Below are 22,842 nucleotides of genomic sequence, written 5' to 3'. Positions count from 1 at the left end.
CAGACAGTACTTCAACTTGAGAATTTTTATTTAGTATCTTGTAATAGTCACCACGTCTTTGCTGAGATTCAGGATCTTTGTAGTCATTACAGGTGTATTTCTATTATAGCCATAAGCACTTTATAATAGTTACTTTAAAATCCTTGTGTATTTCTAGGGATACCTGGGTGGCTCAGTCAGTTAAGCGTCCCAACTCTTGGTTTTGGCTGAAGTCACGATCTCATGGTTTGTGGGTTTGAGCCCTGCGTGAGGCTCTGTGCTACAGCACGGAGACTGCTTGGTTCTCTGCCCTTCCCCTGCTCTCTCTCTCCCCTCTCAAAATAAATAAATAAACTTAAAAAAAAAGTATTTAATAAAGTAAAATAAAATCCTTGTCTATTTCCAACATCTGGGTCCCTTCAGAGTCACTCTGTGATTTTTTTTCTCTTTTAAAAAGGCTAGCTCATGTTTTTCTGTTTCTTTGTTTATTGAGTAATTTTGGATTGTAACCTGGATATTGTGAATATTACATGCTATACGGTCTCTGGATTCTGTTATATGCCTCCAAAGAGTGTAGATTTCTTTGTTTTGTTTCAGGAGGTACTTAACACGAATGAGGTCCCACTGTTAACGGTCTCTCCTGTGGTGGGTAGTATCCCAGATCTCAGTTCAGTTCTCTTAGCTTTAGCTGTGCTGTAGAATTTGCCACAAACATGCGTGGTCTAGGGGTCAAGATAGAGTTTAGGCCAAGTTTTTTTTTTTTTTTTTTTTTTAACGTTTATTTATTTTTCAGACAGAGAGAGACACTGCATGAACAGGGGAGGGGCAGAGAGAGAGGGAAACACAGAATCGGAAGCAGGCTCCAGGCTCTGAGCCATCAGCCCAGAGCCCGACGCGGGGCTCGAACCTGCGGACCGTGAGATCGTGACCTGAGCCGAAGTCGGACGCTTAACCGACTGAGCCACCCAGGCGCCCCTAGGCCAAGTTTAATACAGAGGCTTCCCCCTCTGATGTTTCCCTTTCTGAGAATTCCCACCACTTCCTGCCGCACTTTCTAGTGGCTATGGTTGCCCTGAAGCCTGGAGATAGAAACATAAGCAATATTGGTAATATGACGTGCTCAGTGATTTAATAATAATAATAGCAGCTGATCTTTTCGAAGTGCTTATGTGTTTCAGGTTCTAACTGTATCTGACTGTCTAATGTCATTTAATCTCCACTACAGCAGTCATCTGAGGCAGGCATCCATTTTAGGGTAAGGAAACAGAATCAGAGAGGGGAGCTTTCTATCCCGAGTTACATACCTTCTAAGAGGCAGCGTGGATTTCATAACCAGGTATTTTAACTCAAGGACTCACACTCTTATTGATTATAAGTAATAAGCAATAGGCCTGTAACATCTTTTCAGTGAGAGATCTGGGGTTTAATTTTTAATCTTTCTTTTTTTTTTTTTTTTTGATGCTTTTCTTTGCCATGGGTGTTCTACGGTATGCATCTACATACGGATTTGTGGGTTTTTGCTTGTTTGTTTTTGAGAGAGCGAGTGAGAGATTGGGAGCAGGGGAGGGGAATAGGGAGAAGGAGAGAGAGAATCTTAAGCAGGCTCCATGCTCAGTGCTGATGTGGGGCTTGATCTCATGACGATGAGATCATGACCTGAGCCCAAATTAAGAGTTAGATGCTCAACCAACTGAGCCACCCAGGTGCCCTAGTATGGATCTGTTATTAATCATTCAGTTCAGGATTTGTACTTCTTCAAATTGAATATTCATTTTTTTTTTCCATTCTGGAAAATTGTTTGCCATTATCTCTTTGAATATTGCCTCTTCCTATTTTCATTAATCCCTCTTTCTGGAATTCTTATTGGACTTATCTTAGATGTTAGCTTTCCATTCTTCATGTGCCTTAATTGCCGTCCCAGATTTTCCAATTCCCTTTTTCTCTGTGCAGTGTTCTGGGTGATTTGTCAGATCAATCTTCCAGCTCACTAACTCTCTCTTGAGCTGTGTCTAAACTGCTATTTAAGCCAGCTATTGAATTTTTAATTAAATTGTCTCTATTTTTCATTTCTACATGGTTCTTTTTCAAATGTGCCTTTTCTCCCCACCCTTGCGCATCTTTTTTTTCCATTATGATGTGTATATTTTAAATCCTATAGTCTATTTTACATTTTTCTAATATTTCGAATCTTGGGGGTGCAAATTCCCATTTGTTGTATCTGCTAAGTCTTTGTCTTGAAGGCTTGTAGCCATATACAGTTTGAAATTTTTTCTCGCCTATTTATCTTCAGCAGGGATTGTTTTGTGAAATTGCATGCTTATTGGATTGTGAACGGCTCTTTAGAGCAGCTTCTTGTTCGCTTTTGCCGGGATGCCTAGAACTGGAGTTCTCTGGACAGCGATCCTCTCGTAGCTCAGGGCAGGGCTCCTTTCCTCTGCAGGGGTGTCAGTTGACTCTGCGCTCATAGGTCATGTAGGCCTGTGGTTTGATTTCTCACGAGTGACTACGCCTCTCTCCACTCCCACCCTAACTGTAGTCCCTTTCCTCAACTGTCTTATATGGGGGCTTGGTTTCGAATTCACTACCCATATCTTTTATCCCCATGTGGGCTTCAGAAGTCTTAGTGCCTGGTACCCCTGGGGGTCTCAGTCGGTTGAGCCTCCGACTTCGGCTCAGGTCATGATCTCACGGTTCGTGGGTTTGAGCCCCACGTTGGGTTCTGTGCTGACAGCTCAGAGCCTGGACCCTGCTTCAGATTCTGTCTCCCTCTCTCTACCCCTCCCCCATTCATGCTCTGTCTCTCTCTGTCTCAAAAATAAATAAACATTAAAAAATAATAATAATAATAAAAAAAAAAGTCTTAGTGCCTAAGACCTGTGTCTAGGTCTTAAATGTTGATCCTGGGGTGTCAACGTAGGCTAACTGCTCTCACTTTTCTATCTTCCTTTCTAGCATTGAGGATGTCCTTTCTGCCTTCTTTCCTGCCTTCCTGCATTTTAAAATATCTACATTTCTGTATTTTCTACTTTTTATTTTTATTTTTTTGTGGTGGGAAGGGGTTCCTTTCTCTTCAGCCCACCGTAAGTTGTCGGAAATCCCAGTAACTGGGGTTTGAATGGAGTTGTCAGAGCCTCTGCTCCTATGGTAATCTGTACTGGGTTAAGTTGGTAATAATGGGGATGGAGAAAGGGGACTGGGGTCAGAATAGAAATCAAAATGTCAGGGGGCGCTTGGGTGGCTCAGTCGGTTAAGTGTCTGACTTCAGCTGCCGTCATGGTCTCCCAGTTTGTGGGTTTGAGCCCTGTGTCGGGCTGTCTGCTGTGTGAGTAGCCCACTTCGGATCCTCTGTCTTCCTCTCTGTGCGCCTCCCCTGTGGTCTCTCTCTCTTTCTCTCAAAAATAAGTAAACATTAAAAAAAAAAAAAAGAAATCAAAATATCAGTTTATTACTTGCTAGAAGGAGGTGAATATTTGCCCAGAAGGCTAAGGTATTGTGGTGGGTAGATCAGTACCTCCCCACTGGACAAAGTCTAGAATAGGAACCGGACAGTGCTTTTTTCTTTTTTTTTTTCCACACCATTCAGGGGCAGATGGCACCCTACTGACAAATATGAACACCCTGGCAATTTCGAGATGCGTTCCTGCATGCCTTTAATACGAATTGAAGTTTTACCTGAAGACCACACAGCTCCCTGTGGTCTCATAAGTACTGTGCGTTCTCTGGATTTGAATCGGAGTTCTCAAGGAGATTAAGATCTCAAGCTCACTTCATAAATATAGAATCAGAGCAAAGGAAGTTAGATACTCTTAAGAATTCTTTTAATCACTGTGCTGCCAGCAACCTGCCAGGTAGTTTCATGCTAGCCTTCGTAAGGTGGGCTTGGGAAGAGTAGAAGAATGGCCAGTCTCTGCTCCCCTTCCCTCCCTTCCTCCCTCTCTCCTTCCCTTTCTTTCTTCCTCCCTTTTCTCTTTTGCTTTTTTCCACCTCTACTGAAGTATAATTTATATATAATAATATTCACTGAAGGTTAATTTGTTAAAATGAATCTTACCAAGTATGTACTGTTGTGTGACCACAACCACAACCAGGAAATAAAACATTTCCTGCACCTGCCGGAAGTCGTGTCATAGCCATTCGCCATCACACCTTTCCCCACCTCTGACCCCAGACGACCACTGATCTGCTATATAATACTATGGTTTTGTCCTTCCTAGAATTTCACATTAGCAGAATCCTGCAAAATGAAGTTGTATGTGTCTGGCTTCTTTCAGTTGATATGATGCTCTTGAGATGCATCTATATTGTTGCATATAAGCGGCTCATTCCTTTTTGTTATTGAGGAGTATTCCTTTGTATGGGTATACTACAATTTGTTTATCCACTTTGCAGATAGATATTTTGGTTATTTCCAGTTTTTGGCTGTTTTGAATAAAGCTGCTGTGAACGCACAAATACAGGTCTTAGTATAAATATACATGTGTTTTCATTTCTCCTCTGCAGGCACTGAGGAGTGGGATTGTGGTTAAGTGTATATTTCTTTTTTGAAGCAACTGCCAAACCATTTTAGTAGCTGTACCATTTTGCATTTTCACCAGCAATGAATGAGATCCACTTGCTGCTTGCAACACGTTTAATACAGTTTGAAAAATTTTCTTAGCCTTCCTAGTGGGTGGGTAGTATTTCACTGTGCTTTTAATTGACATTTCCATGATTACTAATGATTACTAATGATGTTAACATCTTTTCCTGTGCTTAGCTGTCATTTGGGTATCTTCTGTGGTGACGTGTCTGTTCAGTTTTTGGTTCCCCCCCGCCCCCATTTTAAAGATTGAGCTCCAAGTGTTCTTTATGTCTTCCGGATACAGATTCTTTATCAGATGTGTGTTTTACACGTATTTTCTTCCCAGTCTGTGGCTCAGTATTCCATTTTCTTTCCTTTTTTTTTTTTTTTAATGTTTTTATTTATTTTTGAGACAGAGAGAGACAGAACATGAGCAGGGGAGGGGCAGAGAGAGAGGGAGACACAGAATCCGAAGCAGGCTCTAGGGCCTGAGCCATCAGCACAGAGCCCGATGCGGGGGCTCGAACTCACGGACCGTGAGATCGTGACCTGAGCCGAAGTCAGATGCCCAACAGACTGAGCCACCCAGGCGCCCCTCTTTCTTTTCTTTTTTTTTTAAGGTACTATTTTTAAGTAATCTTTACACCCAGAGTGGCTCTTGAGCCCACAACCCTGAGCTCAAAAGCCACATGTTCCACCAATTAGCCAGCCGGGTGTTCCAACTGGTGTTCCGTTTTGTTACCAATGTCGGTTGAAGAGCAAAAGTTCTCCATTTGATCAAGTTGAATTCATCCGTATCTCTTTTCATGGCACATGCTTTTTGCACCACTCTAGGAAATGTTTGCGTAACTAAAGAGCACAAAGGTTTTTCTGTGTCTTCTTCTAGAAGTTTTATCATTTTACGTTTTTTACGTCCGTGATCTGTTTTGAGTCAATTATTTTTTGTGGTGTAAGAACAAAGGACGTTTTCCCTCACGTGTTTATTCAGTTATTCTAGCTCTGTTTGCTGAATTAAATTACCTCGACACCTTTGTGAAAAATGCATTGGACTTAGATTTGCAGATCTATTTGTAGGTTCTCTCTTATGTTCTGTTAACCTGTATGTTACCCTGAAGCCAATATCACAGTTTCGTGATACTAAATCTTGAGGTTTGGAATTGTGAGTTAAAAATTTTTTAAAATTATTTTTGATAGAGAGAGAGAGAGAGAGACAGCGTGAGAGGGGAAGGGGCAGAGAGAAAGAGAGGCAGACACAGAATCCGAGGCAGGCTCCAGGCTCTGAGCTCTCAGCATGACCTCAGCCGAAGTTGGACGCTCAACTGACTGAGCCACTCAGGCGCCCGGTGTTTTGTTTTCTTTTTCAAAATTGCTTTGACTATTGTCAGTCCTTTGCATTTCCGTATAAATTTAGAATCAACTTATTGATTTCTGCAAATTGATTGGCATAACATTGAATTTATAGGTTAATTTGGCAAGATTGACATCTTAACAATATTGAATCTATAAAATGGATTCAGTCCAATACAGATCCATGAAAATGGTATAACTCTATTTTTAAAAAAGACGATTTTTGAGAGCTATTTTAGGGTCGCAGCAAAATTGAAGGAAGGTACAGAGATTTTCCTTACACCCCTGCCCCCATACATGCGCAGCCTCCTGCAGTCTTGCAAAACTCACCTATTAGTTCTGGTGGTTTCTTTGTAATCTCATTAGGCTCTTTTGCTTGGACAATCATGCTTGTGAACAAAGACAGTTTTACTTTTCCTTTCACTTTCCAATCTGTATGTTCTATTTGATTTTCTTGCCTTATTGCTATTTCACTTCTACATATGCTATGAACTCAGTAATACGTTGTTATTATTTTTGTTTTAAGGCGTTTTTAAGAGACTTTATAGAATGAGAAGACGGTGGTTGTTTGTATTGACCCACACACACACCATCCTTGAGCCCCTTCTATTTGAGTAGCTTCGGATTTCCATCTTGGTATCATTTTCTCCTGTTTGAAGAACTGCCTTTCACATTTCTCGTAGCACATGTGTGCTGGTGATGAATTTGTTCTACTTTTGTTTGTTTGAAAAAGTCTGTTTCCCCTTAAAATTTGAAAAAGATTTCTTCAGGAGTTCTGACTAGTGGTTTTTCTTTCAGCCTTCTAAAGACACCTTTTATCTTCTTTTTCCTTAATGATATTTGACATGAAGTCTGTAATCTCTTTCCTTTTTAACATGTTTTTAGTTTTGAGAGAGAACAGGGGAGGGGCAGAGAGAAAGGGAAACAGAAGTGGGTTCCATGCTGACAGCAGTGAGCCCCATGCGTAAACCCACGAACTGTGAGATCATGACCTGAGCCAAAATTGGATGCTCAATCGACTGAGCCACCCAGGTGCCCTTATAATCTCTTTTTTAATGTAATCTGTATTTTTTTTTTCTGACTGCTTTTTTAGATTTTTTTCTTGATCACTAAGTTTTAGCAATTGATTATGTTGTGTCTCAGTGTGTGATATTTCATTATGTGTAATTTTGGGGGGTTCAGTTTTTTGAATCTTTAAGCTTACAGTTTTTATCAAATTTAAAATTTTTTCAGCCATTCTTCTAAAATTTTTAATGTTTTCTCCATCTCTGTCTTTTTTTTTTTTTTGCCCTCTCTTTTTCTGGGACTCCAGTTATACATATGTTATGGTGCTTGATAACGTCTCCTAGTAACTGATGCTTTGTGTGTTGGTTTTTTTTTTTTCTATGTTTTTCTTTTTGTGCTGCAGTTTGGATAGTTTCTTTTGTTTTAATTTTTTTTTTTCTGATGTTTATTTTTGAGAGAGAGAGACAGAGTGTGAGTAGGGGAGGGGCAGAGAGAGAGGGAGACAGGGAATCTGGAGCAGGCTCCAGGCTCTGAGCTGTCAACACAGAGCCTGACATGGGGCTTGAGCTCACGAACTGTGAGATCATGACCTGAGCTGAAGCTGGACGCTTAACCAACTGAGCCGCCCAGGCGCCCCAGTTTGGATAGTTTCTATTGCTGTATCTTCAAATTCTCTGAATTTTTTTTTTTTTTTAGTTCTCTAATCTGTTCATTTCTTTCAGTTTATGTTTTGATTCATTTATTGTGTTTTTCATCTCTTGAATTTACACTGGGGTCTTTTTTTAATTTCTGTTTTTCTCATCAACATTTTTTTCATGGAATATATGGCACATTCTTTTTTTTTTTTTTTAATGTTTATTTATTTTGGGAGAGAAAGAGAGAGAGAGAAAATGCGTGAGTGGGGGAGGGGCAAAGAGAGACAATCCCAAGCAGGCTCTGCACTGATAGCACAGAGCCTGATGCGGGGCTCCATTCCAGGAAGCGTGAGATCATGGCCTGAGCTGAAATCAAGAGTCGGATGCTCAATCAGCTGAACCACCCTGGAGCCCCTATGGCACATTCTTTTAATTGCTGTTTAAAGATAATTTTCTATTCTATCATCTCTGACATTTTGGGGGACTTTTTTCTTCATTATTCCTGATCGTGGTCATATTATTTGACTTCTTTTCATGTGTGGTAATATTTGACTGGATGCCAGACATTAAGAATTTGGGGTTGTTAGCTATTAGATTTCACAGTACAAATTGTATGAATCCAGTAATGCTGGATTTTGTTATGGTGTGCAGTGAACTTTCTTGGATTGTGCTTGATTCTGTTGAGGCTTGGTGTAAGATCTCTTGGGGTGGGTCTAGAGCAGGCGTTAGTCTAGAGCAATTTAGCCCTACTGCTAAGACAACGCCGTGTTACGGGTCTTTCTCCTCTGGCTGGTGGGAACAGACTGCTATTCCCTACAGGTCAGTGCCGGGAAGGACCCGCTGGCTCCTTTCTGATGTTTCCTCCCGAGTCTCGGTAGTTCTCCATCACGTGTGCATGGCTCAGTACACGGTGGAAGCTTCCAGAGGCTACTGGGCTGGCCGCTGCCACTAGGGAGTGCAGACTCCATCCTCTTTGGCCCCCTCACATCCCCTTTGCAGACTCCATCCTCTTTGGCCCCCTCACATTTCCTTCTCCACAGCTGGGACTCTGGGCGATCGGAGGCTGCTGTCTCAGGGCTTCCTTATTTGCGTCCCTTGTCTGAGGGCCCTGGTCCTGCGCTACCTGTTGTCTAGCGCCTGAAGACTGGTTTCATGGACGGTTTTCTGGCTTTCTAGACGTGTAAAACGTGAGGCCTTTTTACCGTCTTGGCTGGAAACGGAAGTCTTTGACTTTCCTTCAGTTCCCTCGGAGACCATAACCCTTCCCTCCGGCCTTGGTGTTCTTTGATTCCTTTAGCCTCACCTGAGTAGACTTTCTGCTCATCTCCTGAAAGAGCACTGGCCTGGAACACGGAACATTTAGGCTCTAGGAATCCTAGCTCTGCCGCTGGCTTTGGGGGTGCGCCTCTTTAGTGGTCTATAAAGTGAGGGAGTTTATCGAGGCATGCTGTAAGGTTCCTTCTTCTTTACGAGTCTGTATGAGACCACCCATTTGTTTCAGCGTTTGTTTTTCTTTATTTAAGTTTCTTTTGGTGGTATCGTTCCTCATTTCGCTGCTTTTCATTGAGCACCTATTACTTGTCAGGTACTATACTGGCCACTGGGGTCACAGCGCCTCCACGGAGCTCGGAGACGAACTCAAGACAGTCACAAAGCCCGATGCTGCCACTTTCATGGGGAGTGTTAGGACAGGCGAGTCCCCAGCTCCGTGAGAGGCTATACGCAGAGGCGGGGCCTTCTCTCTGGCGTCCCCGGAGGGGGACTCAGCTGGGGTGGGGCTACGGGGTAAGAAGTGACAGCGTCCCGGGCAGTGGAAACAACACGTAGAAAATCACTGAGGTGAAGGACTTTGGTGCATTTGAAGAACTAAGGGAAGGTCACCGTGCCTGAAGCCCAGAGAGGGACGTGGGAGGAATTTCTTCGAAAATTAAAATGTCGGTTTCCTCTCTGGCAGTACAGCATAGTGCTGTGTCTAGAGTCTGACTGTGTTTTGTGTGTGTGTGTGTGTGTGTGTGTGTGTGTGTGTGTGTGTGTTTAATTTTAGAGAGAGCATGTGAGTGTGATTGGGGGAGGGGCAGAGAGAAAGAGGGAGAATGAGAAAGAATTCCAAGCAGTGCGGAGCCTGACGGGCCTCAATCCCACGACCCTGGGATCATGACCTGAGCTGAAATCAAGAATGGGACACTGGAGGGGCACCTGGGGGGCTCAGTCGGTTGAGCTCCCGACTTCGGCTCAGGTCACGCTCTCACAGTTTGTGGGTTTGAGCCCCGCGTCGGGCTCTGTGCTGACAGCTCAGAGCCTGGAGCCTGAGTCTCCCTCTCTCTCTGCCCCTCTCCTCCCCTGCTCATGCTCTGTCTCTCTCTGTCTCAAAAAGAAATAAACGTTAAAAAAAATTTTTTAAAATGGGACGCTGGACTCACGGAGCCCCCCAGGCGCCCCGTAGAGTCCGACTGTTTGGTTCTCATTCTGACTCTGCTCCTCTCTGGCTGTGTGGCCTTTCCAGCTGTCTCGGATCCTCTCAGCCTCAGCTCCCTTAACAGAAACGTGGGGATAGTGCGGTTGTCAGGATTTGATGAACCACCGCTATCCGCGAAGCTCTTAGCAGGGTTCCTGGCCTATAGAAAGATCAATGAAGATTAGTTATCACCCAGTAGTTTATGGTTTATGGCTTTTATTTCCACGTATATAGTTAGTATAATGTTATATAGTTAATATAATAGAATCATTAATATTCCCTGATAACAGTTATTCTTTGTGGAACTAATTGCTAAGTTCTTTAGTTCGCGGATAGAGTTTTTTTGAAGAGTGCCTCTTAACCCACCAAGTACGTAGGTGGGTCTCGGGGGATCTTTTGAAACCCTTGGTTCTTTAGGAAAAGTTCTGAGTATGTATGTCTGTGGGCGTCATCCAGTTCCAAAGCTCTCTGTGACCCCAAACATTTTAGACACCTCAGCTTTATTTATTTATTTTTTAATGTTTGTTTTTGAGAGACAGAGAGAGAGACAGAGCGCGAGCGGGGAAGGGGCAGAGAGAGGGAGAGAAAGAATCCGAAGCAGGCTCTGGGCTCTGAGGCGTCGGCACAGGGCCCGACGCGGGGCTTGAACTCACGAACTGCAAGATCGTGACCTGAGCTGAAGTCAGACGCTCAACCGACTGAGCCACCCAGGCGCCCCAAGACACCTCGGCTTTTTAAACTTCATGTTTTTAAAGTCCCCTGCAGGCTAGGTTCACGCTGCTTTGTAAATGTCTGTGGGTTGGAGGCTGTGTGTTCCTCATGGGCCCTGAAACGCACTGAAAATAGCTCCTACAAAGTGACTGTGGTCGGGGGTGAGGTGGGGGCTTGGCTGTGACTCAGTGGGGACCCACTCCTCCCTGGCAGGGGTCCTGCAAGAAATGATGTATTTGAGTGCGTCACACGTAGTTTTTCTACAGACGTATACTTCTTTATTAAAATTCTCTGGGTAACTGTTACACAATGTAAATTTTTAATAAGCTCTAATTACTAGCCTAAAAGAATTTGTGGAGGGAAAATGTGGTTAGTGTTTCAAAGTAAACACCTAGGCACAAACGTGTCATTTCTTATTTTAGACTCTTATCAGTTACTGCCTAAATCAGCTGGTTTTCCTCTCTGCCAGGTAGGAAGCCTCTGCTTTTTTGCGTGAGTAGCATTTCCTGTTCAGCTATTTCCGTGCAGGGGACAGTAGGGAAGCGTTCATGCCCCTGATGCGTGGGTGGGGAAAGGGTGGTGGCCACCATCGAGGTTGGCCAGACCGTGAGGGGCCAGATCTGCGGGGCTTGACATGCCCAGTCTCCCTTGTTTTAGCATCCTGAGAGCGCATTTTTACATCGTCCCTAACGTAAGAGCACGGAGGTGGAGACAGGTTAAATCACTTAACGTGGGCACGCAGCTAGTGAGTTGCGGTCGTGGGATTCATTTCATTTCAGGGACGTTCGGTTCCAGTGCCCATGAGCTCGGCCGCGCTTCCCCACTGCCCTGGAGGGAGGGTTGCCTGCCGTCCGCTGGGGAGGTAGGGAAGAGCTGGCTTAGTGGGGAAGAGTCGGTGTGGCAGCGGGCTCGTGTTTGGCCAGGCTGAGTTGGAGGAAGCCGTTAGACATCCACGTGGAGGGCTCCGCTTGGGTGTCGCCACGTGGTTTGATGGGAATCAGTGTCACGGAGTGTGTGAAGCTGCGCGACAAGTACGTTAAGGGCAAGACAAGAGACGGGGCGGACTTTCTTTCCGATTCTTGGTTACGAGGTCAAACTCACCTGTTTTCTTTTCTTTCTTTTTTTTTTTTTTTAATATTTTTTTAAATGTTTATTTATTTTTAAGAGAGAGAGAGACACACACACAGAGCGCAAGCAGGGGAGGGGCAGAGAGAGGGAGACACAGAATCCGAAGCAGGCTCCAGGCTCCCAGGTATCGGCCCACAGAGCCCGACGCGAGGTTCGAACTCGCAAACTGCGAGATCATGACCCGAGCCGAAGTCGGCCCCTTCACCGACTGAGCCACCCAGGCGCCCGCCCCCCCGCCCTCCCATATGTTTTTCTTTTGACCATTTGACACTTGTTTGCATAGCACTCCACGGACATTTCTGCCAGGGCTCGGCCAGCTGCTTCATTCCCTCGCTTCTGAGTTCCCCGGTAGAGGAGAGGTTCCCATCGTGTTGATGAGAAGTGACTCCCAAGTCAGGTCGACAGCACTGAAAGAAAGACACTTAGCTTTTCTTTATGACTCTGGTCCGGTCACCCTTCTCTTGCGTTATAGCCTACTCACTTCATTTTAGAGGAGTCGGTCAAGTTCTCAAGACTCCCACGGGAAAGGGTGTGAAGGTAGAAGGTTTGCTGCGAGGACCTGCTTTTGCTCAGGTGTGACCTGATGAGTGTGGCTTTGTCCCCTCTTCCCCTTTAGATGGATTTGAAGACTACGGCCCGGATCGTGACAGCATGAGGCTAACGGCCTTTCTGGACGTTCCAGGCCAGGGTAACCTGCCTCCCCTCGCTCGCCTGGAAAAGTATGCTTTCAGTGAGAACGTCTTCAACCGGTGAGCTCGCCAGTCCTTCCCACGCTCGCAGCCCTCTGTTGGGTCTGGTTTGAGCTGACAACAGTGGCCGTTTCTCTGTGACAGCTCTGAGGACTGTCGTGGATGAGGTGGAACGCGGGCTGTTCCCAGGGTGCCGGATCCTGTCTGAGTGGCGCCATTTGATTAGATTTTTCTGTTACTCTTGTGACCGTTTTGCTGATCACCTGGTACAAGCCAGGAATAAAATGGTGACGCAGTTTAATGGTGTTTAGATAGGATTGCTGACGGGCTTTCTTTCCACCTGTGCAATTCGCAGAAAAGTAAAATGCGTCCCCATAATTGAGGAGCATCCGTTGGGAGCATGGCTCTCTTGTTTTGATTTTTGACCGGAACTTTCCTGCAGATTGTCCCAATGTGATGTCACTCCTTGGGGTGCTGGCGGGACTCTTCTCCAGCCTCAGACCGTGCCTCTTTGACAGATGACCTTGACTGTTATTTCCTAAAGAAGTAAGAAACTAAGGCACCTCTTTTCACCTTACAGTTTGCCCAAACCTGAGTCTGAGGGCATTCTTCCCTCCTGTCTTGGGGGCGAGTGGGCGGGAGGAGGCATCTCTCTTCTTGTCTCCCTTCCCCCATCACATACACCTGCTGTCTTCAGCATCCTCCTTCTCGCCTGTGACACACACCCTTTCCTTCCACTCACAAGCCGTTGTGTGTTTCTCATTCCGAACAGTCCTCTGGCCTTGTCTACCTGTGGCCTTGCCTCATACCTGTCTTTAAGTACACCGTTCTGGGAAGGCTGGATGATACTCGTTGAGTCTCCCTACCTTCCGTTGCCTCTTTAAAAACATTACATTCTGTGCCTCTCTGTCTATTAAATCGTGGAAGGTTCACAGCAATTGCTGCTGAGTGAGTCCGATTATTATCCCAATTTTACAGATAGAGAAATGATGGTACTCTGAATGATGTCTTTTGATGAGCACTTCTTAATTTAAATGTAGTTCACGATTTTGAAACTTTTTCTTTTATGCTCGGGGCTTTCTTGTCACGTATAAGAAACGTTCTCCTCCCCCAAGGCCATCAAGATATTTCCTTATATTGTCTTCTTGACGTTTTATTGTTTTACCTTTCACGTTTGGAACTGCAGTCCACCTGGAATTGCTTTCTTTGTGTTTGATGTGAGGTGGGCGTCAAGGTTCATTTCCTTCCATACGGTATCCAATTGACCCAATGCCGTTTATTGAAAATACTGCCTTTTATCTGCGCTTCGCTTTGCCACCTTTGTCTTAAATCAAGTGTTCACGTCTGGACTTTCTGGTCTGCTCCCTTTGGTCTGTTTGTCTGTCATTGCGCTGGGACCGCGCTGTCTTCATTTCTGCAATTTTTATCATCACAATCTTGGTATAAAGCAAAGAAAGTCCTCCCACTTTGTTCTTCAAATGGTCTTGGCTGTTCTGGACTTTCTGCATTTCCAAATGCATTTTAGCACCAGTTCATCAATTTCTAGAAAAAAACCCGCTGGGATTTTCATTGGAATTGCGTTGCATCTATAAATCAGTTTGTAAAGAATTGACACCTTTGCACTATATTTAATTTTCTGATACTTCCATTTTTTTGAAGATTTTCTTAAATTTCTGTGTGTACATACACATAAATAACTAAAACTATGATACATGGTTTTCCGTTGTTGTAGAGATCTGTATCGTTTCCATTTAGTTTTAGGTATTTGATCTTTTAGGTGAATGTAAATTGTATCATTTCTTAAAATTTTTATATTCTAATGGTTGTTGATAATATGAAAATGGAATTCATTTTTATACTTTGATTTTGTCTCCATTGATTATGCTAAGTTTACTTATTAATTTTAATAACTTCCCTGGGGGTTCTTTGGGTTTTCTACATACTACAATGATGTCTGTGAAAAATGATAGTTTTATTTCTTCCTTTCCTATCTTGTTTTATATTTTTAGTAGCTACATCTTATCAGCTTAAGAAAATGTATATTTCTGGGGCGCCTAGGTGGCTCAGTCAGTTAAGCATCTGACTTCAGCTCAGGGCACGATCTCACAGTTCGTGAGTTCGAGCCCCGCGTCGGGCTCTGTGCTGACAGCTCGGAGCCTGGAGCCTGCTTTGGATGCTATGTCTCCCTGTCTCTCTGCCCCTTTCCCGCTCGCACCCTGTCTCTCTCTCTCTCTCTCTCTCTCTCTCAAAAATAAATAAACGTTAAAAGAAAAAAAGAAAATGTGTATTTCTTATTTGCTAAGAGATTATGTTTCAACTTTTTTCTTAAATGAAAACCAATTTTTTAAAAGTTTTATAAGAATCTCTGCACTTAACGTGGGGCTCGAACTGACAACCCTGAGATGAAGAGTCTCATGCTCTACTGACCGAGCCCATCTGGTGCTCCTGTTTTTAAACTTCTAAAAATAATTTCAGGGGCACCTTGGTGGCTCGGTTGGTTAAGCGTCCGACTTCAGCTCAGGTCATGATCTCACGGTTTGTGGGTTCAAGACCCATCTTGGGCTCTGTGCTGACAGCTCAGAGCCTGGAACCTGCTTCGGATTCTGTGTCTCCTTCTCTCTCTGCCCTTCCCCTCGTCACGTTCACTCTCTCTCTCAAAAATAAATATTAAAAAAATGTTAAAAAATATAAAAATAAAAATAATTTCAGACTTACAGAAAAGTTTTAAGAGTAATATAAAGAATTCCTGTCTGTTTTTTACTCAGATTCATCAAGTTTGTTTCAACATTCAGTCTGTCTTTATTTTCCCGGTTTTTCAAAGCCATTTGAGAGTAAATGTGCCCATCATGTTGCTTTCTCTTTAATGACTTCCGTGTGCTTTTTTTCTAACAAGGACATTCACTGTTCACGTATATAATCACAGAATAGTGATCCAACTCAGGAAATTCAATTTTGATACAATACTGTTACCTAATATCTAGATTTTAATCAAATTTTCTAGTGGTCCTAAGAGTGTCCTTTAAATCAGGGTTTTTGTCTGTTTGGTTGGTTTTCAGGTCTAGAATCCAACCCAGCATTGTGTATTGTATTTGATTGTCATGTTTCTTCAGGCTCATTCAATCTCTAACAGTTTCTCAGCCTTTCTTCGCCTCTCGTGATACTCTTGACAGTTTTGAAGAGTACAGGTGATTTATTATATAGAATAAACTTACTAAGAGTTTTTCAAAAAATCCTCAATGAGGTCTGCATTTTATATAATGCTTCTTTTATATCTGTTGAAGATGGCTTTTCTCCTTTAATCTTTTTCCAACTTTCTTGAAAACTTCTTTTGTTATGAAATATAGCACTTGCAGATAATTGGATAAAACGTGTATGAAAAACCCAAGAAGTGTTTATGAAGTAAATGCCCGTGTGGCCATGACTGAGGTCATCCCAGATGCGTGTCCTCCCTACCCTCCTGACCACCACTCCCTCCCTGCCATGCGGTGGCCACCTTCCGATGTTTATGTTCATTACATCCTTCATTTTGTTTCCGGTCTTAGCACCTAAGTATCTGCTTCCAAATAGAACAAGTTAATTTTGTTGTTTCTGAACTTGAAATGTGGGAAATCATACAGGATATGTCACTTTGTGGTTTTGCATGTCGTTTTGAGTTTGTTGATTTTATAACAGTGTGCTGTTTGAATATACTGTACTGATATCTTATCCATCCACTGTTAGAGTACTTCAAGTTTTCTTCCTTTTTATTTTTGAGAGAGAGACAGAGACAGAGCACAAATGGAGGAGAGGGGGGAGGGAGGGAGACAATCCAAAGCAGGCTCCAGGTTCTGAGCTGTCAGCACAGAGCCCGACGCGGGGCTCGAACCCACGAACCGCGGGATCATGACCTGAGCCGAAGTCGGACGCTCAACCGACTCAGCCACCCAGGTGCCCCAGGTTTTCTCACTCTTATGAACAATTTTGCCGTAAACAATCTAATATATGTAGACGGGTGCAAATTAGTACACATCTCTGTAAGACGTACAGCCAGGCAAGAACTCCTAAGTGATGAGACATGCTTGTCTTCTGCTTTAGGAGATAGTGCCAGTGTTCCAAAGTGGTTGTATCAGTGTGTATTCCCACCTTTGCCCCACATTTTATCTGCCAGTTGGTATTGTCAGATTTTAAGATATTAGCCAGTCTGGTAGTGTGCTGGTAGATATGACAGTATTGCTTTGTGATTTTAATTTACATCTTATTTATTTATGAGTTTGAATACCTTTTAATATGTGTGTTGGACATCTGTGTTTCTTTTTTGTGAAGTGCCTGCTGAAATCTTTCTTTGGTGAGGAAGATAGATTGTCTCTCTTTTTATTACTATTATTATTATTTTTTTAAATTTTAATTTAATTTATTTTTTAAATTTACATCCAAGTTAGTTAGCACCTAGTGCAACAATGATTTCAGTAGATTCCTTAGTGCCCCTTACCCATTTAGCCCATCCCCCCCCTCCCACAACCCCTCCAGCAACCCTCAGTTTGTTCTCCATAAGTCCTCATATGAGTGAAGTGCTAGGATATTTGTCTTTCTCTGACTGACTAATTTCGCTTAGCATAATACCCTCCGGTTCCATCCACGTAGTTGCAAATGGCAAGATTTCATTCTTTCTGATTGCCGAGTAATACTCCATTGTATATATACCACATCTTCTCTATCCATTCATCCACCAATGGACATTTGGGCTCTTTCCATACTTTGGCTATTGTTGGTAGTGCTGCTGTAAACATGGGGCTGCATGTGCCCCTTCGAAACAGCACCCCTGTATCCCTTGGATAAATACCTAGTAGTGCAATTGCTGGGTCGTAGGGTAGTTCTATTTTTAATTTTTTGAGGAACCTCCATACTGTTTTCCAGAGTGGCTGCACCTGTTTGCATTCCCAGTCTCTCTTTTTATTATTGACTTGTAGGACCCCTTTGTATATTCTGGATTTCAAACCTTGGTCAGTTATGTATGGCAAACATCTTTCCTCATCTTGTGGCTTGTGTTTTGGCTGTATTTATGGTGTTCTTTTGGTGACCAGAAGCTATTCATTTTGATGTAAACTTATCAACATTTTCCTTTAGCCTTAGTGCATTTTGAAGCTTCCTTAAAATGTCTTCCTTTACCCCAAGATCATAACATAATGTTTTATATTGCTTTAAAGATTTTTTTTTTCTTTCACATTTGGGTCTGCGATCCGCTGAAAGTAATTTTTGTTCCTTGTATGAACAAGCGGCCCAGTTTCATTTTCCTAATTATGACAATCCCACTTTGCAAAAATAGGTTTGTCCCCGTTGCGCTGGGGTGCCACCTCTGTTATAATCCAGTCTGTGATTGGGCTGTCTCTTCTTCCAGCAGTCTGTTCGTCTCCCCCTCAGCCAGTACCACACTGTCTTGATTACTGTAGATTAGTAGTGGGTCTTGATACTTGATTGAGCAAGACTTGCCACCTTGTTTTTCTTCTCTGACATGATTTGGTCCTTCGCATTTTCATATAAATTTCAAAATCAGCTCATCAGATTCTAATAAAACAAAACACTTCTTGGGATTTTGCTTGGGTTTGCATTGAATGGATATATCAGTTTGGGGAGTATTGTCCTCTTTACAATATTTAGACTTCCAATCCATAAACATGGTATATCTTTCTCTTTATGTAGGTTTTCTTGAATGTCCCGATAAAAATCTGGTCATTTTCTCTGTGGAAGTTTTGTGCTTTTTTTTTTTGCTGGTGTATTTTTAAAGAAATTCAAGACCTTTCATTTTATCCAGTTAAAGACTTAAATCTAACTGCAGTACCATTATCGCACTCAACCCAATTAACAAGAATGCCTTCAGCCTACCAATCTATGTTAAATTTTTCCTGTCTCAGAAATGCCTTTTTATGGTTGATTTGTTTGAATCATGATCCAAAGAAGGTCCACACATTTCATTAGGTAGATGTGTCTCTTAAGTCTTTTTTGGTTTGCAGTTTTTTTTTTTTTTTTTTTCCTTTTGATCTTGAATCCCTTTTAATCTCTAATTGATTCTCCCTCTCATCTTTTCCCTACATCATCCATTTGTTGGAAGGGGTCATTAGTCTTGTAGAATTTTCCACATCCTGGGTTTGGTGGTCATTATTCTCATGGTGTAATTTAACATATTCCTTTGTTCTTTGTGTTTTCTGTGAACCAAAAATTACACTTGGAGACTTGATTAGATTTTGCTTCAATTTTTTTTTTTTTAAACAATACTTCTTGTGTTGTTTTGTATATTTCTCATTACAAAACATCCCGAAACAATGTCCGGGTGTTCCACTTTTGGAGATGTTCGTGTCGAGCAGTGGGTGTAGGTGTTGGATTCTTTCATTATAAAATTCCCCACCAGCCTTTCTTCTCATGACTTTAGTGGTCACAAATAATCATTGCTTAGATCTGTTATCTCATTCTGTGTTAGAAAATGGTAATTTTCTTTTTATTGTCTGTGAAATCTGTAGTATGGCCCCATTTTCCATTCTGTTTTTTGTTATTATTGCCTTTTCTTTCTTTTCCCCCTGGATAATTCTTACCAGGGGATTATCAAGTATATTAGTTATGTTGATTACCAGGGGATTATCAAGTATATTAGTTATGTTGATTACCAGGGGATTATCAAGTATATTAGTTATGTTGAAGAATCAAGTTTTGGCTTTGATATTCCCTATGTTGTGTTTATTTTCTAGTTCAATAATTTCTCCTCGAATTCATATTATTTTCTTTTTTGAGGGGAGTTTTGTTGCTGTTCTTTTTCTTGTGAGGTATGTTTAGCTATTTTTTTGGCCTTTTTTTTTTTTTTTGAGTTTATTTACTTATTTTGAGGTAGGGGAAGGAGCAGAGAAGGAGGGAGGGAGAGAGGATCCTAAGCAGGTTCCTCACTGTCATCACGGAGCCCAACGTGGGACTTGAACTCATGAACCTGAGATCATGACCTGAGCGGGAATCAGGAGCTGGACGCTTAACCCACTGATCAACCCAGACACCCCCTGGCCTTTTTTAAAATAACATTGTCAGGTTGCTGTTAAGTACTGGAAATACTTAAGCGTTAGATTAGCTGCATCCTCAAATTCTGATAGTAATATTTATATTGCTTTTTGCTATCAAGTATTTTTGATGTCTACAATGATTTCTCCTTTGACCAATGAGTTATTTAGAAGTACATTGTTTAATTTCCAAGTATTTGAAGATTTTCCAGGTATCTTTCTGTTAATTGTATTCTTAGTTTAAGTCTTCTGTGGTCAGAGAACTTACTCTGTATTATTTCTCTTCCTTTGACGTTTCTGAAACTGCTTTAGGTGGTGGAAGTTCCACGGACACTTGAAGGGAATGTGCATCCCAGTATTTTGGGGTACAGTATCTTATAAACGTCAGTTAGGGCAAGTTGGCTGAAAACACTGTCCAGGTCTTCTGTGTTCTTACTTATTTTCCGTCTGCTTGTTCTGTCAGTTACTGAGAGAGGGATGTTGGAATCTGCTGCTGTGATTATGGATTTGTCTATTTTTCAATTCTAACAGCTTCTTTGGTGTATTTTGAACCTCTGTGCTTGGGTGCATACACATTTAGCAGTGTTCTGTTTTCTTGAATAAATTGATCTGTCTCTGTGTAATGCCTCTCTTTGTCCCTAGTAAATACTCCTTTCTCTGAACCTTACTCCCTGAATTTAACATATGCACTTTCCTTTGATTACTGATTGTATGATATATTTCTGTTCGTATGTTCGTATGTTTTTAACCTATTCATGTCTTATATTTGGAGTGTAGTTATTATAGAAGGCATAGAGTTGGGTCTTGCCTTTTTACCCAATTTAATAATCTCTGCCTTTTAATATGAATGTTTAGGTCATACACATTTGAAGTGACGATTGATATGGTTGGTTGGTTGAAGTCAACCATCGTTCTTTTCGTTTTCTTTTTTAAAAAATTTTTTTAACGTTTGTTTATTTTTTGAGAGACAGAGACAGAGCATGAGCTGGGGAGGGGACGGGGCGGGGGGGGGGGGGGGGGGGCGGAGTCACAGATTCCGAAGCAGGCTCCAGGCTCCGCGAGCTGTCGGCACAGAGCCCGACGCGGGGCTCGAACCCATGAACCATGAGATCATGACCTGAGCCAAAGTCGCTTAACTGACTGAGCCACCCAGATGCCCCCTTTTCGTTTTCTATCGACTCCACTCGTCTTGCTGTTTTTCTCCTTTGCTGCTGCTTTCAGAGAGGGGGTGTGTGAACATGAACAATTTGTATTTCATATTTGAAATAGAAGAATCATTTTTTTTTGGACTTTTTTTGGTTCCATTTTTACGATTCCAGTTTATCTTCGCTATCGGCTTATTAGTTACGCTTCCTTTAATAAATTTGTATTGGTTGTTCTAGGGAGTATAGTGTACTTCGCTAACTTATTACAACATGTATTCCAATGAAATGATGCCACTCTGCATACGGTGCGAGGTCCTGCGTGAGCACGTCCTGAGAGTACAGACTACGCTCGCGGGGGCTTCCGTTTCCTCTTCCCACCTTTGGTCCTCTTGTTTTTCTGTAGTGCACACCATCATGCCTCCCACCCACCGTACCTTGCTACTTTATCTCCTGGAGATAGCCAACTATCTTCTAAAGCAGTGAAAATGAGGAACATACTTTTTTGATATTTGCCATCATTTAGGCCGTTTTCGTGCTTTTCATTTCTTTTTGTGAAATGCCCATTCTCACTCGGCATCCTTTGGCCGCAAGAACCTCCTTTTCGATTCTTGTTAGTCTAAGACTGCTGTCCATGAATTCTCACAAGCTTTTATCTGAAACAGTCTTTATTTCGCTCCCATTTAGTTAATAAACTTTAATTTTGAGCGTAGTTTTCGATTTCAAGAAAAATCAAGCAGAGCATGCAGAGTTCCTGTATCCTTCACTGTCTGAGCACGTCCAGCCTTCCCAGTAGCCCTTCCGCGTGTTTTTTTTTTTTTTTTTAATTTTTGTTTAATGTTTGCTTATTTTTGAGAGAGAAAGACAGAAAGAGACAGAGCATGAGCAGGGGAGGGGCAGAGAGAGAGGGAGGCACAGAATCCGAAGCAGGCTCCGTCCAGGCTCTGAGCCGTCAGCACAGAGCCCGACGTGGGGCTCGAACCCACGAACCGTGAGATCATGACCTGAGCCGAAGTCTGGCGTTTAACCGATGGAGCCCCCCCCCCCCCCCCCCCCCCGCCCCGGGCACCCCAGCCCTTCCGCATGATAATCATGCTTATTTTAAAGTCCTTGTGTGATCGGTCTGTGTCTGGGTCCCATGTCCTCCCCCTCCGTGTCCTCCTGCCTTCCTCCTGCACGTCTTCACCCTGGGCTCCCTGGCTCACTCCCCTGTGTTCTCCTCCCCTCTCTTGAGGGTCTTGTCACTGTCCATCCTCGTTCATTTGCTTGCCTACATCCCGGTGGGAGCTGTGCCCCTCGGGGCAGGCCCTGGAACACGGGTATCTCTTGGCCCTGCGCCTGGGGCTGGGTAATTGGGCTAACTCACAGACTCACGACAGTGACCGCACCAGTGGGTGGGAGAAGGAAGGGACGAAGACACAAGAGGTTACTTCCATGCTAAGAGTTCCGGGGAACATTGCTGAGTAAAATTGAGTCATCCACTTTATATTTCAAAAAATTCACAAAAATAACACATTCTTGAAACATTTAGCAATTTCAGGAGTTCCCTGAAACAGGGAGTCTCGCTCCCCCACCACTACAGTCTAAGGTAATATATGCTTCCAGACTTTTCCCTAAATGAGTGTATGCATAGACAAGTAACGTGTATTGCACATACATACGTAAACATAGTTTGTATTAAGAAATGGGCTCATACTGTATATAAAATTCTTCACGTCATCTTTTCATTTACGGTATCACAGGCGTCTTTCTAAGTCAGTGCATATCTATCGGTAACTTTGAAACTGCTTATACAGCATGCCCATGGATAGATCTAGCATAACTTCTTTAAGCTTCCCTCTTTTGCTAGACATTTTAATTGCAGTTCTTTGCTTGTATTGTGATACTGATGGCTGATGCGCTTGAGGGCTTACCACGGGCCAGGGACCATGCCCTGAGCTTCCGGTGGCTGAGCTCATCGAACTTTCTAATGCTTTCTGAATCACGCACAGTTGTTCTCTCTCCTTTCTCCTCATTAGCATAGCTGGCACTGAGAAGGACTGAGCCTGATGCTTCTGGACTGTGCTCATCCACTATGACCTCTCCAGGTCATTCCAGCCCAAAGCAGCCAAGTTTTCCAAAGTGTTGGTGCCAGAGCACTGGCGTGTGGGAGTCTTTAGCTTTCCCGTTCTGTATTC

At 42.8% G+C, this 22,842-nt stretch overlaps 1 protein-coding gene across 9 annotated transcripts in view; it reads left to right on the top strand.

Moving 5' to 3' along the window:
* The window catches only part of LOC132670577 (serine/threonine-protein phosphatase 4 regulatory subunit 1-like), an 82,168-nt gene that overhangs the window by 15,394 nt on the left and 43,932 nt on the right, over positions 1-22,842 (top strand). For 5 of the 9 annotated variants that reach the window (XR_013554471.1, XM_060621077.3, XM_060621078.3 and 2 more), the window contains one exon: positions 12,438-12,570. The exons of 1 other annotated variant lie outside the window; for it this stretch is intronic. Coding sequence is in view for 6 of the 8 variants with exons in the window: in XM_060621077.3 (XP_060477060.1) it covers positions 12,438-12,570 (133 nt within the window). In the remaining 2 variants the exon portion in view is untranslated. Of the gene's footprint in view, positions 1-11,926; positions 11,946-12,437; positions 12,571-12,971; positions 13,057-22,842 lie in introns of those variants that run through there. 3 more of the 9 variants (XM_060621076.3, XM_078443912.2, XM_078443911.2) reach the window with 3 other exon arrangements.

Source organism: Panthera onca, chromosome A3 (genome assembly GCF_046562875.1).
Source record: "Panthera onca isolate mPanOnc1 chromosome A3, mPanOnc1 haplotype 2, whole genome shotgun sequence".
NCBI lineage: Eukaryota > Metazoa > Chordata > Mammalia > Carnivora > Felidae > Panthera > Panthera onca.
Note: the sequence above shows the minus strand (reverse complement) of the source record. Positions and strands in the feature narration are given on the sequence as shown.